At 43.7% G+C, this 24,205-nt stretch overlaps 1 protein-coding gene across 1 annotated transcript in view; it reads left to right on the top strand.

Moving 5' to 3' along the window:
* Positions 1–24,205, top strand: part of THOC2 (THO complex subunit 2) — a 279,522-nt gene that overhangs the window by 173,779 nt on the left and 81,538 nt on the right. Inside the window, exons 22-28 of the mRNA XM_075324880.1 lie at positions 500–631; positions 4,293–4,477; positions 10,125–10,309; positions 11,765–11,867; positions 15,743–16,179; positions 18,066–18,124; positions 19,583–19,618. Coding sequence (XP_075180995.1) covers positions 500–631; positions 4,293–4,477; positions 10,125–10,309; positions 11,765–11,867; positions 15,743–16,179; positions 18,066–18,124; positions 19,583–19,618 — 1,137 coding nt within the window. The remainder of the gene's footprint in view (positions 1–499; positions 632–4,292; positions 4,478–10,124; positions 10,310–11,764; positions 11,868–15,742; positions 16,180–18,065; positions 18,125–19,582; positions 19,619–24,205) is intronic.

Here is a 24,205-nt window from a genome sequence, read left to right as displayed (position 1 = left end):
TTTCTCCTGTGTTTGTACACCAGCTTCAGAGCTGTGATCGGGTTTGTTTTCTGTCTTACTCTTACCGGGAAGGCGAACTTTGCTAGTTCAATGTAATCACTTTTTATGTCCAGCAGTGGATTGAAAGGGCTGATCCTCATAGGTCGACTACCCTATTATTAAAGGGTTCTTCCATTCTTAGCTAAGTAACGGACTACTCTACCAAGCATGACCTAAAGTACGCGCATTCTCCTTCTGATATTGTGCACCTGGCACAAGTTCTCACCTTATTTGCTGTGAGTGAATGGAAATGTATATTATTTTCCTCCAAAGTCTCTGGAAATCATGAGGAATCCTAATACAAAGCTTATCAGGAAGTTGGAGAGACAGGACAACCCTAGTAACCTGACACTTAACCTAAAGTTGAGCCATTAAAAAAAGCACACCTATTCATTCAGGAATATGGATGTAAATGTTACTGGACGCTGTTTGCTTTATTTATTTGTTTTCTCTCTTTTAGGATTGTGGAAGTTATCCAGGTTTTGTCACCATTCTAAGGGCATCCAATTTTGATGGCGGAAACAAGGCTGACCAGTTAGATTATGAGAATTTCCGCCACGTTGTTCACAAATGGCACTATAAGCTGACTAAGGTATAGTTAGCAAAAGTGATATGTTTCTATAAAGAGAATATTACAGATGAGTGTGTTTGCAATGGACCGATTCCTACCTGTTGGAATCCATGGCTCTTCTTTTGATTAGCTCACCTGGTGCATCGTTGTGTATACATTATGACATCATATCAGGCCAGCTAATCAAAAGGGAAGCCACTGATGCCAATAGGTAGAAGACCTTTTCACAAGGATCTGGACTGGTAGCCATTAAATACTGACAGGGCCGCTGGACCACCGTCCTGTGAAACTATTCACTCGTCTTTAGAGAACATACAGTATATTTAAGCAGTTCTTGTATTATCACAACACTTTAAAGGGATTGCTACCTTTTTGGACAACCTTTTCTCACTCCCGTAAAAATTAATAAGCTTATACTTGCCTCCAGTGCAGCTGCGGTTTCAATGATGCCTAAAGCCGTTTTCCTGGGGCCCATGTGACATTATGACAGTCGAGCCCCGTGACCAATCGACGCCCGACGTCTGTCTTCCCCTTACCTGGCAGCCAGACTGGCTTGCAAAGTCTCCTTAAGGAGAATAGTGTTCCCCCGTGGTCCCCACATAGCTTTCTCATGAGCCAGATCAGACACCCCCATACTTTGCACTTACGAGGGGCAAGCACCCCGAAACACCGTGTCTGCAAATTGGGATTCTGATCTGGCTTATATATCCTGAGTCATATTTCAAAGGATTGTTGAAAATCCACTTGTGACTTTTAGGATCGCTACTTCCAATAGGTGGCGCTGTGCTAGAGTTTGTCTCCTTTACTGGAGAGACAATTTGAATATTTCCCAGAGGGGCATTGCAGCTATAAGTCCCCTTACCTGGCAGCCAGACTGGCTTGCAAAGTCTCCTTAAGGAGAATAGTGTTCCCCCGTGGTCCCCACATAGCTTTCTCATGAGCCAGATCAGACACCCCCATACTTTGCACTGACGAGGGGCAAGCACCCCGAAACACCGTGTCTGCAAATTGGGATTCTGATCTGGCTTATATATCCTGAGTCATATTTCAAAGGATTGTTGAAAATCCACTTGTGACTTTTAGGATCGCTACTTCCAATAGGTGGCGCTGTGCTAGAGTTTGTCTCCTTTACTGGAGAGACAATTTGAATATTTCCCAGAGGGGCATTGCAGCTATAAGTCCCCTTACCTGGCAGCCAGACTGGCTTGCAAAGTCTCCTTAAGGAGAATAGTGTTCCCCCGTGGTCCCCACATAGCTTTCTCATGAGCCAGATCAGACACCCCCATACTTTGCACTGACGAGGGGCAAGCACCCCGAAACACCGTGTCTGCAAATTGGGATTCTGATCTGGCTTATATATCCTGAGTCATATTTCAAAGGATTGTTGAAAATCCACTTGTGACTTTTAGAATCGCTACTTCCAATAGGTGGCGCTGTGCTAGAGTTTGTCTCCTTTACTGGAGAGACAATTTGAATATTTCCCAGAGGGGCATTGCAGCTATAAGTCCCCTTACCTGGCAGCCAGACTGGCTTGCAAAGTCTCCTTAAGGAGAATAGTGTTCCCCCGTGGTCCCCACATAGCTTTCTCATGAGCCAGATCAGACACCCCCATACTTTGCACTGACGAGGGGCAAGCACCCCGAAACACCGTGTCTGCAAATTGGGATTCTGATCTGGCTTATATATCCTGAGTCATATTTCAAAGGATTGTTGAAAATCCACTTGTGACTTTTAGGATCGCTACTTCCAATAGGTGGCGCTGTGCTAGAGTTTGTCTCCTTTACTGGAGAGACAATTTGAATATTTCCCAGAGGGGCATTGCAGCTATAAGTCCCCTTACCTGGCAGCCAGACTGGCTTGCAAAGTCTCCTTAAGGAGAATAGTGTTCCCCCGTGGTCCCCACATAGCTTTCTCATGAGCCAGATCAGACACCCCCATACTTTCCACTGACGAGGGGCAAGCACCCCGAAACACCGTGTCTGCAAATTGGGATTCTGATCTGGCTTATATATCCTGAGTCATATTTCAAAGGATTGTTGAAAATCCACTTGTGACTTTTAGGATCGCTACTTCCAATAGGTGGCGCTGTGCTAGAGTTTGTCTCCTTTACTGGAGAGACAATTTGAATATTTCCCAGAGGGGCATTGCAGCTATAAGTCCCCTTACCTGGCAGCCAGACTGGCTTGCAAAGTCTCCTTAAGGAGAATAGTGTTCCCCCGTGGTCCCCACATAGCTTTCTCATGAGCCAGATCAGACACCCCCATACTTTGCACTGACGAGGGGCAAGCACCCCGAAACACCGTGTCTGCAAATTGGGATTCTGATCTGGCTTATATATCCTGAGTCATATTTCAAAGGATTGTTGAAAATCCACTTGTGACTTTTAGGATCGCTACTTCCAATAGGTGGCGCTGTGCTAGAGTTTGTCTCCTTTACTGGAGAGACAATTTGAATATTTCCCAGAGGGGCATTGCAGCTATAAGTCCCCTTACCTGGCAGCCAGACTGGCTTGCAAAGTCTCCTTAAGGAGAATAGTGTTCCCCCGTGGTCCCCACATAGCTTTCTCATGAGCCAGATCAGACACCCCCATACTTTGCACTGACGAGGGGCAAGCACCCCGAAACACCGTGTCTGCAAATTGGGATTCTGATCTGGCTTATATATCCTGAGTCATATTTCAAAGGATTGTTGAAAATCCACTTGTGACTTTTAGAATCGCTACTTCCAATAGGTGGCGCTGTGCTAGAGTTTGTCTCCTTTACTGGAGAGACAATTTGAAAATTCCCTCCTTCGGACATTTGAGCAGGATGTGAGTGTTCCTGCTTAAATGTCCAAAGGCGGGGAGGAGGAAGCCGGCGCTGATTAGTCACTGGGCTCACGTGTCATAACAATCGGCGCTGGCTTCCTCCTCCCTGCCTTCGAACGTTTGAGCAAGAAGTCAGAGCAGCGCTCACATCCTGCTCAAATGCCCGAAAGCGGGCAGACACGCCGGGCGCTGATTGGTCACAAGGCTCGTGTGTCATATCAATGTCATGACGGCCACGGGAACGCGGCTTTAGACATTGCTGGAATCGCGGCTGCACCAGAGGCAAGTATACACTTATTTATTTTTACAGGGGCGCACAAGGGGAATGAGAAATGGTTGTCCAAATAGTGGAAAACCCCTATATTGGGTTACATCATGTTTCAATTTTTAGATCTGCCTCTGTATGTGCTGTTAAAGGGGGTTTCCACCAAAAATATATTAAATGGCAAATTTAATAGTAAGCCAAATTTTAGAGCAATAGGCAAAATTTGGGTGTTATGTTATATACACTTCAAAAATATTAGCATTTTTCTGTTTTTGTTGCTGCCACCATTTTGCAAAAGGGCCATTGAGAAGCTCAGCCGTACTGTCATCACCAATTTGAACAGTAAAAATTTATTCTGTTGGTATGTTTCTGGGAAATCAGCCTGGCCCTTTTATCGGAAATCTCCTTGAAGCTCTGTATTGTTACTGTATTTTGTTTTGAAACTGAGGGGAGGCATCTACATTGTTAGCCAGCTGGGTGGGGGAGCCTTCTGCTTCTGTCTGGGCCACCACAAGTCCCAACAATTAAAGGGGGACAATTTGGAGAATGGGGTTAGAGTGTAGAGTTGTGTACGATATACGTGGCTTTGACTATCCTGTGTTGTTTTGCAGGCGTCCGTTCATTGCCTTGAGACCGGAGAATATACTCATATCAGGAATATTCTTATTGTGCTCACCAAAATCTTACCTTGGTATCCCAAAGTGATGAACTTGGGACAAGCCCTGGAACGAAGAGTGCTCAAAATTTGCCAAGAGGAGAAAGAAAAAAGACCTGATCTTTATGCATTGGCCATGGGGTAAAATACAAGAGATATTGGCAGTCATTGATTGTAATATGGGCTAGGGAAAAGCGAGAAAAACTGCGCCTCCTGGAGCAATAACGTCAAGATGGGGTTGTAACTCCAGGATAGTACCAACACCGGTAGGGCTGCTCACATTAGGCACAGCACTGGGGGTCCGCATTGAGATATAGGTCCAGGTACATAAGGAACCAGGTACAGCAGCTGCTCAGGATCGCTTGTGATGTCTGAGCATCCACACAAATACTTAACAAGAAGTCCAGATAAAAATACTGCACCTTAGGCACGTTTTTGTTAGGGAAGTCCAAATGGAATGCAAAGTAGATTCAGCTGTAGGAGGACTAAATGATTTTATTGCTAAAAAGTTACTCAAAGGTATAAAAAACAGCAAATAGCCATGAAGCTAGAGGCATAAAGTCCATGCGGTGCTTTTCAACCCTCATTTTCATGCAGTTACCCTTGACCTCATTTATACATTGGCTAAGACAAAAGCACTATAAAAAAAGAGTAAACTAAAAGCAGACCTAAGCCTAAAGATATGATTACACACAAAGTAACAAATGGGCAGCCAATAAAAAATATTTTTTTCCTGCTTATTTATTTTAAGCAAACTTCTCCTCCTTGTTGTACCCTTTCTTGCAGCACCCAGGTTTCCCACACGCTATCCTTTTTTTTTTTTTTTTTCCCCCACGCTCTATCCTCTTTAACTCTACGCTCTATCCTTTTTTTTTTCTCCCCACACTCTATCCTTCCCCCCCCCACTCTACCCTTTTTTTCCCCACGCTCTATCCTTTTTTTTCCCCCCACGCTCTATCCTTTCTTTTTCCCTCTTTCAGATATCCTTTCCCCCCCCCCCCCCTCACTCTGATATCCTTTTTTTTTCTCCCTCACTCTGATATCCTTTTTTTCACCATGCTCTGATATCTTTTTTTTTTTTCTCCCCCCACACGCTCTAATATCCTTCCCCCCCCACGCTCTGATATCCCCCCCCCACGCTCTGATATCCCCCCCACGCTCTGATATCCCCCCCACGCTCTGATATCCCCCCCCCACGCTCTGATATCCCCCCCACGCTCTGATATCCCCCCCACGCTCTGATATCCCCCCCCCACGCTCTGATATCCCCCCCCCCACGCTCTGATATCCCCCCCCACGCTCTGATATCCTTTCCCCCCCCCCACGCTCTGATATCTTTTTTTTTTTTTTTTTTTTTTTTCCCCCCACGCTTTAATATCCTTTTTTTTTTTTTTTTTCCCCCACGCTGTGATATCCAGGAAATGAGGGTTTCATTGATATAGTAACTAGTCCAGGACAAAGTTCTCTCCTCCAATAGAAGAGCTTCCCCTCAGCCACACCAGCAATTGCTGTTCTGATCACATGACCTGAGTTGACCATTCACAGACCTGGCCTGAACCCCACCTTCTATATTTGAACACATTTTATTTTTTGCTGCCTATTGGTCACTTTCTTGTCATACGTCTTCATACTTTGCTTTAAGGTTATGCGTACATGTTACGTATTTGAGCTTTCAGAAATCTCATACACTTTGCTAGTACAGTAAAACATTGATGTTTTTCACAACAAAAACGCAACGTGTGTACATACAACCAACCCTATAACAACCCAGCCAATCCACACAGGCAAAGAAATCAAATAGACGTCCATTAATAATGAGAAATAACACAGGAAAAGGTAATAACTTTCAGTAAGCGAGTTTATCTAATTCTTTGTACAAAATCTTTTGTTGATGATGACCGCTTCAAGACGCCTCCTGTATAGATAAACTATTGGCATGCATTTCTCAGGTGTGATTTTGGCCCGTTCTTCCACACAAACACTCTTCAAATCTTGAAGGTTCCCTGGATTCCTATGAATTGTGAGCTTTAGTTTCTTCCATAAATTTTCTATTGGATTCAGGTCAGGTAATTGGTGAAGCCATTCTATCAATTTTATTTTCTTTCTCTAAACACAATTGAGATCATTGTCTTGCTGATCTGTCCACCCTCATTTCATCATCCTCATCCTGGTAGATGACAGCAGATGTTTATCCTGAATCTCTCAGTATAGTCATCCATTCATCCTTCCTTCGGTCATAGGAAGTTTGCTAGTGTTGTGTGCCGAAAAACAGCCCCCCACCATGATGTTCCCACCTCCAAACTTCACTGTTGATATCATGTTTGTGGGGTGATATGCAGTGTCTTTTGGCCTCCAAATATGGTGTGTATTTTGGCATCCAAAGAGTTACATTTTGGTCTCATCTGACCAGACTATATTCTCCCAGGATTTCACAGGCTTGTCTAAATGTTGTTGAGCAAGCTTTAAACACGCTTGAACATTCTTTTTTGTTCAGCAGTGGAGTCTTGTGGGGAGCGTGCATACGGGCCATGGAGGTTGAGTGCAGTATTTGTCTTCAAAACAATTGTATTTGCTGATTACAGGTCTTTCTGTAGCTTTCCACAAGTGTTTTTTGGCTCTTTGACAACTTTTCTGATAATTTTCACTCTTTCGGATATATTGTGTGGGACACCTGGTTGTGGCTGGTTTATGATGAAATGTTGTTTCCACTTCCAAATTATGTCCCCAACAGCGCTCACTGGAGCGTTCCATAGTTTCTTCTGTAAATAATGCCAGGAGTTTGTTTTGCAACAATAAGGTTGTGAAGGTCATGAAACAGCTCACTGGCTTTACCCATCTTGAGAAGTTTCTTGTGTGGCAACTTGGTAATGAGATACCTTTTTATAGGCCATCAGTTGAACCAGCTAATATTATTTTTCACCAAGTGGCAGGGTTGCTTTCTAGTTACGGATAGATTTCAGCTGCTGTCATGATTTTCCATGGCGTATTGCACCTCTCTTTTCATGTGTTCAATACTTTGTCTGTGTCAATACTCATTCTTATACAAAATGGATACAGCCGCACACTAAATGCCATCAATGTATAAGGGAACTCTGGTACTGCATTACTGTTATATGAAAAAATGAGATTTTTAGTTTATGAATTGGCCAATGCATGTAAGCCCGGAAACCAACGGCAAGGTAAATCTCAATATTCCGGGTACCTAACTAAAATGCCACTATCTAGGTTAAAAACCTCCTTGTCTGGGCAGCTAGACTAAAAAAAATCTAACTTGAAATGCCACTATGTGGACCAACCTCCATGTCTGGGCAGCTAGGACTCCTGGTATAAGGATTATGAACACAGCCTGGTTTGTAGGGCGGAGTGCTCAGTCAGAAAGAAACTCACTGCAAATATTTCAAAAAACTGACCCGCACATCCTACAAGTGTGTATAGGTGCCAGCTGAAAAAAAATTCAAACTCATTCTTACACACAACTAAATTTATAGACCTCTGGTTTGATTTCCGTGCCTGTGTAGTTTGGATGGTTTATTAACATCTGGTGAGAAAGTCATGCCAATAGCACCTTATAGAAATGTTTTACTTAGAAAACTGTTCATGTGTTTAATACTTCTTTCACCCACTGTAACCTTAGACTTTTTTATTGTACTTTTTTGTTTTTGGCTAATTTTTAAATTCGGTCGGGGGGGTTACTGCTCTTCTTGTTTTCCCAGTGTGTATAAAGCACTAGGTCCCATTAGCCTGATGAAGACGCCGGTCTGGCATGAGAACACATTGCATGGACTTTATACCTCTACCTTTTATGTCTGTTGTCTTTTGTGCTTTTGAGTAACTTTTTAATCTTATAATACTCATTTAGTCCTCCTCCCACTGGATCTCTTTGTGTATTCAATCTGAATTTCCCCATAACCAGAAGCTCCTGAGGCTGTGTGTATAGACTTATTATAGAATGTGAAAAGCAGTGATTTAGGATATTCTCATTTAGGCCCTGTGCGCACTTGCCATTTTTTGCCGTGGATTTCATGCAGTTTTGCTGCATGTTTCGCTGCAGAAAATGTTCATAACATCTCTGCAGTGATTCACCAGCAAATCCTATGGGAAAAAAAATGCTGTGCGCACTATGCGGATTTTGACAGCTGCATGTTTTGCTGCGGGATTCCCGCAGCAAAAACAATTGCATGTCACTTCTTTTCTGCACGTCGCTGCGGGATTTCACTCCATTGACTGCCATTTAATCGTGAAATCCCGCAGGGAATAACGCAGGCAGCAAATTCTGTGCTGTTCATTGCCTTTTCCTGCGTTATTCACTCCGGTATTTCGCGGTTTACCTGTGGTAATGTTCATCGATGCCCTGCGGTTTGCAGGGAAGTGATGTCATTTATGACAGGAATAGGAAGCGGAGCAGAGAGTAAACACACACACATCACAGACATAGAACACACACAGATCACACTCACACAGAGACACAGACATATAGAACACACACACATATCACAAAAAGACATATAGAATACACATAGAAAGCAAACGGACATATAGGAAAAAAAACACGTGTGCTCCGCCGTATTTTTACCGTCCAGCTGAGGTAAGCACACAGCGGCGGCCCGGTATTCTCAGACTGGGGAGGGTGAGGGGCAGGGTTAATGCCCCCCCCCTTCCTCCCGCAGCTGAGAATATCAGCCTGCAGCTGCCCCGGGACTGTCGCATCCATTATGCGGCAGTCTCGGAGTGTCCCCGACTCTTCATGTTGCCGTGATGCGGTGGCAATCAGGGTAATATAAGGAGTTAATGGCGGCGGATCGCTGCCAATAAGTCCAGGCTTCATCATGGCAGTGTCTATGAGACAGCCGACATGATCAAACCCGTAAGTAAAGTGAATAAGCGCACACACCGAAAAATCCTTTATTTTAAATAAAACACAAAGAAGCCCCTGGTTCACCCTTTTATTAACCCCCCCCCCCCCCCCCGAAACACACCGCTCCGGCGTAATCCACGTCCTGCGATTCTTGCATCCAGCCGCGACTGGCACTGCTGAATGCAGCCTCGCAACGAGACAGCAGAGGTAACCACAGGGCATTTCCCACGGCCGGTAACATGAACTCACATTACCGCTCGGGAGAAATGCAGCGTGTGCTCACAGGGACTCTATCTAGCTATCCCTCTATCTATTCTTCTATCTGTCTATTTATCTATTTATCTATCTGCTATCTATCTCAGAAGGAAATTTACTTTTTTTTTTTCTTCTTTCCTTCAATGTGCTTTATTGCATTGAATGCATTAAAAGCACATGTACCAACCCGCACGCGGCAATATCGCGGCAAACCGCATGCGGTTTTCGGGTGCAGTTTGCCGTGGTTTTTTTACCACGGGTGCGGTAATCTTTCAGACCCTGCGGAATTTTCTCAAGAAAATTCCGTTTCCAGTGCGCACAGGGCCTTAGGCAGTAATCACAACACAGAATATCATCTCACTAATTAGTCTCTGTTCCTATTTAACAACTTGGCAAAGTCACAGTACAGATGAAATATGTCCAATTAGAAAGGTTTGTTATTTGACAGATTTCACGAGATCCAGATATTCCTGCTTAAAACATAACCATGGTTGTGATGTCAGAAGTTGGGAGTAAATGCCAGTTTAGGGCCCATAGTTTCAGGACAGTGCTATCACGGCTTTTCGTAGTGCACACATAGAGGACTTTTCTTTCTATGACCTGCAGCAGTAATTTGCAGGTTAATTGCCTTGCGCTGGTGGTTACCTTGTTGTATTTAACATGTTGTGCGAATTGCAGCTACTCTGGACAGTTGAAAAGCAGGAAATCTTTCATGGTACCTGAAAATGAATTTCATCATAAAGATCCCCCCACCAGGAGCGTCCTTTCACCTGCTGTGCAGAACGGACCAGGAGCTGCCAGTCAGCCGGTATCTGTGCTGCTGAATGCAGCTAAACCGGATGAGACCAGCGCTGAAGATATTGGTCAGTATACACAGCATATATCCACATACTGAACGCACGCAATCCAGGACCGCCCAATCCTTCCAATCACAGAATCGTCACAATAAATGCATGTCGCAATGTTAATTTAGTAGAGAAATTCATAACCATCAATAGATATTCACATGCTGGAGAGAGGGGGGGGGGCCTTCCCTAAACCGTCGTCATACAGGGGTACGCTTCCCTTCCTCCTTCCATCACGCAGCGTCCCAGCTCCACAATGGTTTGCATACATCGGACTATTCAGTGGAACAAGTGGAAACTGCGGTGTTTTAGTCTACGGCACCGATAGTGAATATGGTGGTGGTTATCTACTATGTTGATGGGGATATCTGTTGATCTTTGTAAATATTTTTACAAAAGGAAATGTTACTGGAGCAAAACAAAGTGTGTTGTGAAAATTAAGACATTGATCAGTATTGATGTATTTACTAGGGTTATCTTACAATATTAAAGGGGTTATTCTGGACTTTAAAGCGCACCAATCACCAGGATTTTCCTATATAACCTAAAGCCAGTGCTATACTGGCACTATCAGGCTGATTCTATACATACATTTAGTGGTCAGCTCGGATGTTTAGGTTTTGAAATACAAGCAAGTAAAGTTTTATAAAATGAACAGCTTCTTGAATGACAGCAGCTGCCGATCAGCTGATAGTTGGGGTGGGTATTCATAGTTATCCCCTCCCCCTGTTAGTTTTGCTAATTCAATTCTATTGTGGAATAGTTTTACTTTGTGGGTAAAGGACCTGTGCTGATGTCATACCCATGTGATCAAAAGGGGCAGGGCCTCAGCCAACAGAGAAATAATGTTGCTTCCTGGTATCAGCTATGTTGGCTGAGGCCATGCCCCTTCTGGTCACATGGGTATGACATCAGCACAGGTCCTTCTAGTCACAAAGTAAAACAATTCCATAATAAAATTAGCATCAATATTAAAGCGCACCAATCTTCTGGATCGGTCCTCATTGTCTGATTGGTGGATGTGGCATCCCCATCCATCAGCTGTTCATTGTGCCGCCGAACGGAGCTAATCAGTTGCGGAGAGTCACAGCTCCATCAACTGTATAGTGGCCGCGCCTGGGAACTGCAAATCAGTCCCCTATTCAAATCAATAGGCAATACCTGGCTGCGGCCACTATTCAGCAGGTGCAGGCTCAGCTGTGACATCACCTATTGTGACTGGGGAATCCTGTGTTATCAGTAATTGTAGTCTTGCCTGGGATGATAATAAAACTTATGAAAAGTCAATCCTGGCACCAATCATAAAATAGTGAAATTTGTGCATTCTCACATTTTTTGAATGTCCATGGAAAATAACGTTTTTACTTATTTCAGCGTTGAAAATTGTGTGTATTCTACAAACGCGATATGTTAGCTGTTAACTTACAAGGTTGGTTTTTTTTTTGTTTTTTTTTCCCCCCATCAAATCTAAAGAAAAACTGAAGGAGAAATCTCAGAGTACAGTGAAAATTGTCACCAAACCTGCAAACACAACACCCAAAGTCACTGCGAATAACGGCAATAGCTCCTCAAACAGGTGTGTATGTATTCCTCACCGCATACTCTGCGCCACCTTTTTACTATTCTATAGTTATAAGGGTCGTCGTCTGTATTTTATAATGTAGGTTTTCATTTGTGTATATTTGCATTTAGTGTTTTGTCCCAGTGACAAACCAGGGAATCCTGTCACCAGGTTTTTTGTTATTTTTAACTGAGAGCAGCATGATGTAGGAACACAGACCCTGATTGCAGCAATGTCACTTACTGAGCTGGCTGCTTTTATCAAACCCTTGTTTCATCAGTTCTCTGAATGCTGAGCTTTGCACTACTGCACCAACGCCACTGATTGCCAGCTTTCTGCCTATGCAGAGGAAGCGATGGCCCAGGGACCACTGCAGTGCAGAGTAAGTTACGGCACAAGGCGAAACTACAGATAAACAGGGTTTATTTACAGGCAGGGACACACAACTGCTGAGAGGCAGCGGGAAGGGGGTATGAGGAACTTCAGAGATAATGCAGGTAAACTGGTTAGCTGGGGCGAACTACAGCCGTCGCCTCAACAATCACAAAACAAAGTGGGAACAGTACAGAACATCAAAAATACACTTTGCTACACTACAGTCTGACTGGCCTCCACTATTTGGGCCCCGTGGGTACCGCGCTGTATGCCTGGGGCCTACACTACGCCTTAACCAAGGTGCACGATTGCAAACTCACGGTACCATTGTTAGAAACTGTCTCTTTCTGGAGACAGCAGGGTTCATTGGTGGACACTTCTCTAGGCGAGGCAAGAGAGGACTTCCCTCCTCTTCTGGCGGCTGAGCTACTCCATGCGACATCTTACCTTCTTATGGGTCCTGTCCAAAGTCTGGGTTCTCTCACGGTTCAACTAACAGATGTCTCACAGCTGGCACTGTATATCTTCCCACTCCATGCTTACTGGATTCTCGTCAGTTTTGTGTCTCGCAAGATTCAACCACATCAGAGGCAGAACCACCCTTAAATCTCCCTCAGTCCAGTATATATATATATATATATATATATATATATATATATATATATATATATATATATATATATATATATATATATATATATATATATATATACATATATATATATATATATACATATATATATATATATATATATATATATATATATATATATATATATATATTTTATATTAATTACACACCACACCACACACACCCCCCCCCCACACACACACACCCCCCCCACACACACACACACGCGCACACACACCCACACCCACACACACACACACCCCCACACACACACACACACACCCCCACACACACACACACACACCCCCACACACACACACACACACACACACACACACACACACACTCTTTCCTGCACTTTTCTGCTAGGTTAAACCACACACAGTACATAGGAGGGGAGGCGCCGGTAAGTCCAACTCACACCTGGAATAGGGGCATTGTTGCCTTTTATTACCAAAAGTATCCAGTGCTGTACTTGCCAGCTCCTGCATGTTAGCCTTCCTGCCAATAACAAACCCTTGATCTATTCCTATGCATATCATGAGCCAGATCAGACATCCCATACTTTGCACGAGGGGCAAGCACCCCGAAACACCCTGTCTGCAAACTGGGATTCTGATCTGGCTTATATATCCTAGGTCATATGCAAAGGATTGTTAAAAATCCACATTTGACTTTTAGGATCGCTACTTCCAAAAGGTGGCGCTGCGCTAGAGTTTGTCTCCATTCCTGGAGAGATAATTTGAATATGCATATCACTATAATGCATTCATTACACAGCATAGCTTACACTTTAAAGTAATCTAGAGCACACATTATGCAATACACTTTCATACAACACCTAGGAGTGGGGGGGTATCCTGACCACCTCCTACAGTCTACATAGAAAGAAGTCAATCGGTGGTGGGGACTCTGTTATACAGAGCTCATGAATATGGAGGACTACATGGCTACAAAACTACAGTTTACTAGACCTCTAGTGATAATCTCCTGCTGAAAAAACGGATTTTATCTAAACTACAGCAAGCAGCCCAGCAAGTGACACATGACTGGAATCATGGTCTCTGTCCATTATATCATTAGGCGGCAAAAGAAATGGTCAGAGATTCCTTTTAAAGAATGTCTATTGCCATATATTGGTGGAAAAACTATTACTTGTGCTATACAGTGAAGGAAATAATTATTTGATCCCTTGCTGATTTTGTAAGTTTGCCCACTAACAAAGACATGAACAGGCTATAATTTTAAGGGTAGGTTAATTTTAACAGTGAGAGAATATCAAAATAAAATCCAGAAAATCACATTGTATTAATTATATAAAATTATTTGCATTTTGCAGATAGAAATAAGTATTTGATCCCTCTGTCAAACAAGACTTAATATTTTTGTGGCAAAACCCTTGTTGGCAAACACAGCAGTCAGACTTTTTTTGTAGTTGATGATGAGGTTTGCGCACATGTCAGGAGGAATTTTGGTCCAATCCTCTTTGCAGATCATCTCTAAATCATTAAGATATCTCTAAATCATTAAGATTTTGACGCTGTCACTTGGCAACTAAGAGCTTCAGCACCCTCCTTAAGTTGTCTATGGGATTAAGGTCTGGAGACTGGCTAGGCCACTCCATGACCTTAAGGTGCTTCTTTTTTAGCCACTCCTTTGTTTCCTTGGCTGTATGGTTTGGGTAATAGTCATGCTCGAAGATCCAGCCACAACCCAGTTTTAATGTCCTGGTGGAGGGAAGGAGGTTGTCATTCAGGATTTTATGGTACATGGCTTCACCTATTGACCCCATTGATGTAGTCCTGTGCCCTTATTAGAGAAACACCCCCAAAGCATAATGTTTCCACCTCCATGCTTGACAGTGGGGATGGTGTTCTTTGGGTCATAGCATTTCTTTTCCTCCAAACACTGCGAATTTAGTTAATGCCAAAGAGCTCAATTTTGTCTCATCTGGCCACAACACCTTTTCTTAATCACTCTCAGAATCATCCTGGTGTTCATTGGCAAACTTCAGATGGGCCTGTACATGTGCCTTCTTGAGAAGTGGAACTTTGCGGGCACTGCAGGATTTTAAGCCATTACGGCATAATGTGTTACCAATAGTTTTCTTGGTGACAGTGGTCCCAGCTGCCTTGAGATCATTAACAAGTTCCTCCAGTGTAGTTTTAGGCTGATCTCTCACCTTCCTCATGACCCTGGATACCCCACGAGGTGAGATTTTGCATGGGGCCCCAGATGAATGTCGATTGACTCGTTTTGTATTTCTTCCATTGTCTTACTATTGCACTAGCAGTCATCTCCTTCTCACCCAGCATCTTACTTATGGTTTTGTAGCCCATTCCAGCCTTGTGCAGGTCTATGATCTTGTCCCTGACATCCTTGGAAAGCTCTTTGGTCTTGCCCATGTTGTAGAGGTTAGAGTCTGACTGATTGAGTGTGTGGACAGGAGTCTTTTATACCGGTGACAATTTAGGACCGCTGTCTTTAATGCAGGTAACAAGTTGATTAGGAGCGTCTAAGTGTCTGTAGGAGCCAGAACTCTTAATGGTTGGTAGGGGATCAAATACTTATTTCTCTCTGCAAAATACAAATACATTTTTATAATTCATACAATATGATTTTCTGGAATTTAGTTTGGATATTCTATCTCTCATTGTTAAAATTAACCTACCTTTAAAATTATAGACTTCATGTCTTTGTCAGTGGGCAAACTTACAAAATCAGCAAGGGATCAAACACTTATTTCCTTCACTGTATTAGGCATCCCAGTATAGGTACTGCGTCTTCAGATGAGAAGGGGCTTCCTTACAGTGACTGACGCTGTCCCAGTTACTGCCGACATTACCTCCCGTCAGCTAACCTTTACTTCTGCTTTTCCCTACAGCAAAATCATTAAAGAGAAGGAAGACAAAGATAAAGTGGGGAAGGAAAAGGAGAAAGATAAAAAGGAGAAGACTCCAGCTGCACCTCTAGAGACCAAGGCACCAGGCAAGGATGGAAAGGAGAAAGTGAAGGAAGACCGGGCAAACAAAGATGAAAAAGTTCGAGATGTGAAGGAGAAAACGCCAAAATCTGACAAAGAGAAGGAAAAAATGAAGAAAGAAGAAAAAATCCAGAAGGAAGAAAAATCTAAGGCTGCTGCGACAAGTACTGAATCAAAATTGGCTGCGGAGAAGGAGAAAGAAAAGGAGCCTTCCCGGGAGAGAGATATATTCAAGGAATCTAAATTAAAAGAAGGTTCCAAAGGAGGAGATAAAGCCGCTGTTGCTGGGTCCTTGAAGTCCCCTGTTCCCAGATCTGAGACCTCTGAGCCTGAAAGGGGTACGTCTCTATTACTAATGGTTACAATTAGACAAAGAACGCACCAAACGATAAAAATCTAAGTATTGCGATATAGTGTGATGCTGAGGCTACAAACATCTGTGTCTTCACAACGTCACTAGTCTCCGGCATCCGAGCACTCTGATGTAGTGTTACTCAGAAACATTCTCTCGCTCAGTGGTTTCACACGTGTTTGTTGCTTCATGTATTTCATGTCATGGTGTTTAAGAAATCGTTGTGCCTATGCTCCTAATTGTCCACCAGTCCTGTATAGCTGCATCCGGAAGGAAAACCCAGAGTTCTGTGTATGTAGGAGGAATATAGCCGAATAAAAGGAGTTAAAATGTAAAAGAAATGACATTCCACACAGTAAATGTATATAAACACCACTTTTGTGTGCGTAGAGATACTGTAGTTTTAGGCTATGTGCCCACTGGACTCTGTACCTGCAGATTTTGCCGCGGATTCATCTGGATTTTCTAGCAAGTACAGACACTCCCCATGTTATCCTATGGGACATGGGGAGTGTCTGTGTCCATGCTGTGGTATGTGCGGCTGTGCAATATGCTGCTGATGTCCCGCAGCTGCACATAACTGCATGTCAATTATTCCTGTGGAATTCCGGGCCCTCCACTATGGAGATACAGGGCGGGACTTCCGCAGGTAAGCCGCATGAATGTCTGCGGGTTTACCGCAGCTATTTCGCTGGAATCCCGCAGCTATATACAGCTGCGGAAAACCTGCGGATATATCCGCAGGTACAGAGTCCCGTGGGTACATAGCCTTAATGTGACAAGGTGTAAAATATTGCAAACCAGTCTCCAAAAACAGATAGAAAAACCCACCATTGCCCAGTCTTGGAGGAGGTCCATCACTCCCAAAAAGTGCATTTTAAATGAGATATACAGTGTTGTAGGGGGACCTATACCAAACCGTACTAGCATTGTAAAACTTATTTTCTCAGGCATCGGACCAGTGATAGGTAGTATTTTGTACGGAAATTAGAGGGATATGGGGCACCTTTGGTGTGGCCAAGAGTTTGGTATACAGTTACGCCTCATCATTTCCAGATTTGGGACCTTCCCTCACGTCTGATTGACAGTGTTCGCTTCCCAGATTGAGCAGCCTCTAAATGCTGCGTGCGTGCATGCTCGAGTTCTCAGTCTTTCTTTTGTTACCGCACGCTGCACTTCCAGGTGTATTAGCAAACCAACCGGCGTCAGAAGAAAGATGGGGAGGACAACTCAAGTAGCCACACACACCGCCACCATTTACACAGTGCTCGGTCTGAGAAGCGAACACTGTCCATAAGAAGCGAGGATGGGCCCAAATATGCAAATCAGGAACTGTGAAATGGTGCACCAAGCTTTTAGCTACACCAAGGGTGCATCATAATCTCCCCAATTAGGAGTTGAGGGTGTAATGTTAGTATGGTTGCTGTATGGTGTAAGTACCCTAAAACACTCTTAAGCCCCATTTATAATGTGTTGATTTTGGGTTGACGGACTCCCTTTAAATGGATTGTCCACTACTTTTATATTTGATGATACAAGGGTAGTTTCATAGGTTTTAGTTTGAACTCTATGGACTTAGGTGCGGCTTGATAGTACACCTAACATTTAGTTTTTCGGCTGGATGGTACACCTAACATGTTGATTCATAGGAAGGCAAAAAACCCATATGGCAGAGAGGACACCTATATATTTACTGCTGAAAAATGGGGAGTCCTATAAAGAGGAGTGGAGCCCCTTAGTCACTATAGTACCCTTCTTTTTCTAAGCAGAGGGACTTTACACTAAATATTTCATTGGAATCTGTTATATCATAATGGCTTATTCTAAAAACTTGTGTTATTAAAACTTTTTTTCTTTCTGTCTCTCTTTTAGAACAAAAACGCCGTAAAATTGATACGCATTCTTCCCCATCACATTCCTCAGCAGTAAAGGTTAGTATAGCATGAGGAAGCCTGTATCCATATTAGGCTCACCTGTGTGGAATACAAGAGTCCGTCTTCCTTCAAGTTGGGTGCCAATTTTCCACCGGAAGTCGCTGGAGTTTTTTCTTTTTGTTGCTTAATTTTTGTGTTGATATTTTTGTATTTTGAAATTGCTCTAAAAAAAAAATAAATTTGCCCTCTTTGGACTATTTTTCTATAAAGTATTTTTATAAAATGGCAAATATAAAGCTAAATCTTCAAGGACCTAGCAGTGATATTTTTGTAAATAGCGTGAAGAAAGTTTGTTCGGAAGTGCCTGATTATTTACTAAGCTGTAAGAGCGTGAAATGGCTCCAAGCAAACCAGTTGAGAAGATATATTTTATTTATTTATTATATTTTTTTTTTATTATTTTTTTTCATCTACATCGACCTCTATTTTTGGTGGGAGAGTTTTCTGCTTGGAAGATTTCCTGGATCCGGTGGGAATATTCTGATGCCTCCTGAATTCCTCAGTCGATGCAAGCTTCATTTTGCCGAAATGTGCCTTCTTCGAAGGAGTCGTGAAAGCTTTCACTGTAAAGTCCGGTGGTCAAGCCTGCCGTAGTTGTGTAATTTGAGCATGCCGCTTGGGTTAGATGTATCCTGGAAAGCTTACCTTGATGGCACAACGTGTTGGTTTCTGCATGTCGATGGAAGGCAGTTGGGGCGGCTGTCTCATCATCTCACAAACCCAAGGAATATCCATATTGGCCTTCGAGCTGCCGCCATCCTGGGCATAGCCTAAAATGAAGACTTGGAGATTGCTGTACCCATGCACCTTTTCTTATTTTTTTTTTTCTTGATACTCTGCCAATACATTTTTTTTTTCCCCCTTTCCCTCATTTCTATGATGGTCCTCAAAACTGTAAGTCCCTTCCGTCTGCCCATGAAGCACTTGGAGTACCGAGATGTGCCTTGCAACAGTCAATGGATTTTCGTCAATATTTTTTTTTCCATTTTTATCTTTTTTTTTCCCCTTTTCCCGTATTTTGGTAAGGTAATATGACTTGACAGAATATTGATTATGAAAACAACTGTTCTGCACAAGTTTAATGTCACATTTCATTCCACTTTTGCCCTTTTCTGTTCCCCCCCCCCACCCCCCTTTCCTATAACTTTTTATAGAGCTAAAATGTAAAACTGTCTTAGCTCTAAACATGAAATGTGTTTTTTACTTTTTTATTGTTCTTTTTTTGTGAGATTCCGACACCCCTATTCTTTCTATCTGTGCTCAGCTAATGAATGTCCCATTTAATGTGTAGCAGTTTCCATGTTGATTTTTCTTTGTTCAGTGTTAACAGCATCAAAAGATTTATTCCCCCCCCTCCCCCTCCAAGGAGTAGCTGTATTTTCTCAAGGTCACAACCATGGGTCTCGTTTCTGACAACTATCCAGCTCACGTGTCATCTCCATTCATTTTCTACAGGACAACATCAATGAATTTAAGGACTCTTCAACCAAGGTTTGCGCTCCTTCCATCATTGTCATTTATTTGCAGCGTAACAGAATGCCTTTTGCATTTATATAGCGCCTTGCTTTTCAGGTTTGGGCGTAATTTACTGTTAGAATATCGGCTATGAAGAGGTGATGAATATTTATATAACGCGTGACGAGTAATCTGATGGCAGTTGTCAGCGTTTGTGGCTTATGCAAAGAACATGATATACTGTAGATTTCCGGATAGCGTCAATGTGCCAGTGATTTAGATGGCAGAACATTAACCGACAGTGTAAGAAGAGACTGAATGTGATGAGAATAAATGAAAAACGCAAAACATTTGATGGATGCCTTAAGGAGGCTGTCTGGACGCCAAGCGGAGGGTTGTCTCCAAAGCTGTACCCAGAGCCATCAGCTCATTGCTCCTCGGATTTAAAGGGATCCTTTCATGTAGTTACATAGGTTGAAAAAAGACCTAGGTCCATCTAGTTCAACCTTCCTCCACCAATTCTACATTTTGTCACTAAATCATTTATAACCGGTAATGTTGTGTGTACCGAGGAAATCATCCAGCCTTAAGGGGATCGCTAGCGATCTCGCTGGTGAAAGCACCCGCCCCCGTCGGTTGTGCGTCACAGGCAAAACGCTGCCCATGGTGCACAATATCGTTAGGAGCCATCACACAGACTTACCTGCCTAGCTAAGGGGTCAGTTCATGCGGCGTCCCTAATCGGCTGCCCAATAGAAGCGGAGTGGCGGAGATGAGCGGCCGTAACATCCCGCCCACCTCCTTCCTTCCTCATTGCCGGTGGCTGCAGGTAACCTGTAGTTCGCCGTTCCCGAGATGTCACACATAGCGATGTGTGCTGCCTCGGGAACGACTAACAACCTGCGTCCTCTACAATCAACGATTTTTTTGAAAATGAATGACGTGTTAACGATGGACGATATGAGTATTTTCCATCGTTAACGGCCGCTCGTTGGTGTCACACACAACGACGTCGCTAACGATGCCGGATGTGCGTCACGGAATCCGTGACCCCGGTGATATATCGTTAGATACATCGTTGCGTGTAACGGGGCCTTTAAAGGGAACCGGTCACCAGATTTTTCCCTATTAAACTAAAAGTATCCCCTTCTGCAGCTCCTGGGCTGCATTCTATGAAGGTCCCCCTTCCAGACCCTAAAAATAACTGTATAAAACCTGGCCGTTAGGTATGCTAATTACCTGTTTTGGCCAGATGGGCGGGCTCACTTTCTGATCCTGTCCCCCCTTCTGTGCTCTTCGCGTCCTCCTTTCTTGATTGACGTGATGACGCTGCCGTCATCATCCTCGTTGCATTTTCAAATCTCGCGCCTGTGCAGTTCTGTCGGCTCGCGCAGGCGCAGTTTGCTCTGCCATATCGCGGGCAGAGCAGAAAACATAGCTGCCCTCGCACGCGTCTGTGAGCTAAATGCGCAGGCACGAGATTATGGTCGGCGCTGTGCATGACCTCCCCAGCGTCATCCTCGTACCCGCCCGTAATCTCGCGCCTGCGCATTAAGCTCACCGGCGCGAGCGACTAAAATCCAGAAGCTAAGGCCTCAGAAGTATGGAGGCCATCGCACTCCTTGCCTGGTGAGGCATGAGCGGGGCAGCCTCTCATTAGTGGGGCATTGTTGGGGATTGCTTTCTTGCTCTCTGCTTCTCTTTGTGGTATGGGATTTTGGGACTCTCTAGATTTCAGATCTTTGTATGTTTCCTGCACTTTGTATCTCTCAATCCACGTTTCTCTGACTTTTCAGAGAGTCTGAACCCATCTCTACAATCCCACCTACCGAACTATAAATACTTGGCAGTCACGAGCGCACACTTATCTGTTGTAAGAAAGAATGGATCTCTCCACCTCCCACACAATTTTCTTATACTAAATAGCAGATTATGATGGATTTGTTTTTCTGGCCGATTTCATGAAAGCTGCCCACGTATTACTGATTATTGAACATGGCAGGAACAACGGAGGAGATATAATTTTTTGAGTATATATTATGCTGATGTCCACTGGTGTCTGATTTATTGGGGCACGTAAAATCTTCAGTTGTCTATACATGATAGTGTACAGGCTTGTATGACTACATTACATGTTATCATGCACGTGTAGTTCTTCTCACATAGACCTCTACAAAGGGGGATTTTGAGCTCACTCGTTTATCACTGAGAAAATGAAAGATACAAAATAAACTACTTAGCTTGTGATTGATAAGTCTTATTTCCTAAAGTAAAAGTAGATAGTAAACTGAGACAATACCTACCAATGGGCAGCGCCCGATGCGCTGGTCAGCAGTGCCTGTTCTACGATCACAAGCTCTTCACCTTCAGTGGCTCTTCTAGCCTTTTAGGCTATGTGCCCATGGGAACTCACACCTGCGGATATATCTGCAGGTACCGCTGAAGGTTTCCCACAGCAGCTCCCCGGAATCCGCAGCTGTATATAGCTGCGGCATTCCAGCAAAATATCTGCGGAAAACCTGTGGACATTCATGCGTCTTACCTGCGGAAGCCCCGGCCTCTCTCTCCATAGTGGAGGGCTGGGATTTCCGCAGGAATAATTGACATGCAGTTACGTGCGGCTTCGGGACATCCACAGCATATTCTGCAGCCGCACATACTGCAGCATGGACACACACTCCCCATGTCCCATAGGATAACATGGGGAGTATTTGTACATGCTGAAACCTGCGTATTTATCTAGAAAATCTAGATAAATCCGCAGGTTTTCCGCAGCAAAATGCGAGGGGACAGAGTCCCGTGGGCACATAGCGTTAAAAGGAATCTGTAATAATTCCCAACCCTCCTAAACTGTTTATATGTGCACACAGATTAGAGAGGGTTGAGTGAAGTAATACCTTGTCACCATTGACTGTTCTTATATGTAAATGAGCTGTCCAGATCTATGAACCTGACACAGATCTCCCTGAAAATCTGTCTCCAGGACCTATTTTAAATGAAAGGGGGCGTTACTAGTGTGAGACATGTACTGACTGACAGCTCTGCAGTGAGATCAGTAGCGTGTGATAACTAATAGTGACAAGCGAGCACTACCATGCTCAGTACTAGTAATGATGAGTGAACACTACGATGCTCAAGTGCTCTTTACTTGAGTTGAGCTGGCCAGACGCTGGAACGAACTCAACTCAAGTAATGAGTATTATGGACGTCAATCATTGGGCAGTTTGGCTCTACTACCCACATACAGCCAGCCTTGAACAGAGCATTTCCGGGAAAGGGTGAGCGGGGATTTCTTTGGACGCACTACGTCCACAAACATTGTTTTTAGCCCCAGTGAGAGCCATTCAAGGACTGCATATGGCTGTCACTGATGTAAGCCTGTGCTTTGTGTTCGATATTTCACTAACAACACATACAAGCACCCCAATGCTTGATCAAGTATCGAGCAGTGGCACGCTCGCTCATAATTAATAACTAACATTTTTTCAGCTTCCAATCCGCAGGCCGCCAGTTTGTGGAGAGAGACAATACAGCAGAGCTGAGCTGTGTCTCACTACAAACACATGTGCAGCTGTAGTTCTCTCATGGTGCTGTTGGCTCTACTGCAGAGCTGTGCCTGATCATAACTGAGGCCGGGATCACACCAGTATATGAATCTGAGTGCAGTGTAAGGAAATCTCGCCTTGCACTCTGACCAATGTTATTTTAGTGAGGCAGAGCAGATCTGCATATTTTTTTTTTTTTTTGTGCTGAATCAGCATGAAAGAAAATAGCTGCATGCTTGATTGGCAATTTGTTTTGGATCATGTACACCCATACAAGTCTATGGTTACGTGTGAATCATCGGACTGCAGTGATGATATCCATGTGCAGTGCAGTATACGCAGAAACAGGCAGTGGAGAAGATGGAGAAATTAATCTCTCCCTCTTCTCTGCTCTCGGAGACGATAAGGAGAAAAATGCGGTTCCTCTGCGCTGCCTCATATGGACGAAATGGACTCCAAATAGCTTGGGTAGAATTATGATTGATCTACGCGTTTCAAGGCAATCAAGCCTCTTCCTCAGGACAAAACCAGGCATCCATGGTTGTCACACACTACCAACCCAGGTGAGGAGATAGTACTCTCGTCCTTGCCCCTATTTTTACCAGTTATGACCCTATTGCGCTTGTTTTTCTGCCTTATTTCTCCTCTTCTCTGCACTTGTGATCCAATTCTCACATGCAAGAGAATCTGAGCACAGTATAATGACATATATAGCAGTAAATCCAGCTCACCATTATCGGTATCCACTTCTTGCTCCAAGCTTTGAGAAGGGCCTTGCCATGGGCCAAATAATGAATGAGTAAAATAGGTAGGTCCAGCTCAAATGAGCAATTTCTTCTTTATTTCTTTATAAATTCAAGTACACTGAAGTAGCAGTACCTTCCTATTTTACTCATACAGTATAATGACACTCTCCCAGCAGAGTTTGAGCCGAGTACCATAAGGCCATTTGCCCACGGGAGAAAGTAACTGCGGATTTTGCTGCGGAAAACCAGCGGATTTTCTAGATTTTCCAGATACATCCGCGGGTGTACGCAAGTAGAGACACTCCCCATGTTATCCTATGGGATTTGGGGAG

Source organism: Anomaloglossus baeobatrachus, chromosome 9 (assembly GCF_048569485.1).
Source record: "Anomaloglossus baeobatrachus isolate aAnoBae1 chromosome 9, aAnoBae1.hap1, whole genome shotgun sequence".
Taxonomy (NCBI): Eukaryota; Metazoa; Chordata; class Amphibia; order Anura; family Aromobatidae; genus Anomaloglossus; species Anomaloglossus baeobatrachus.
This window is presented reverse-complemented; position numbering and strand designations above follow the sequence as displayed.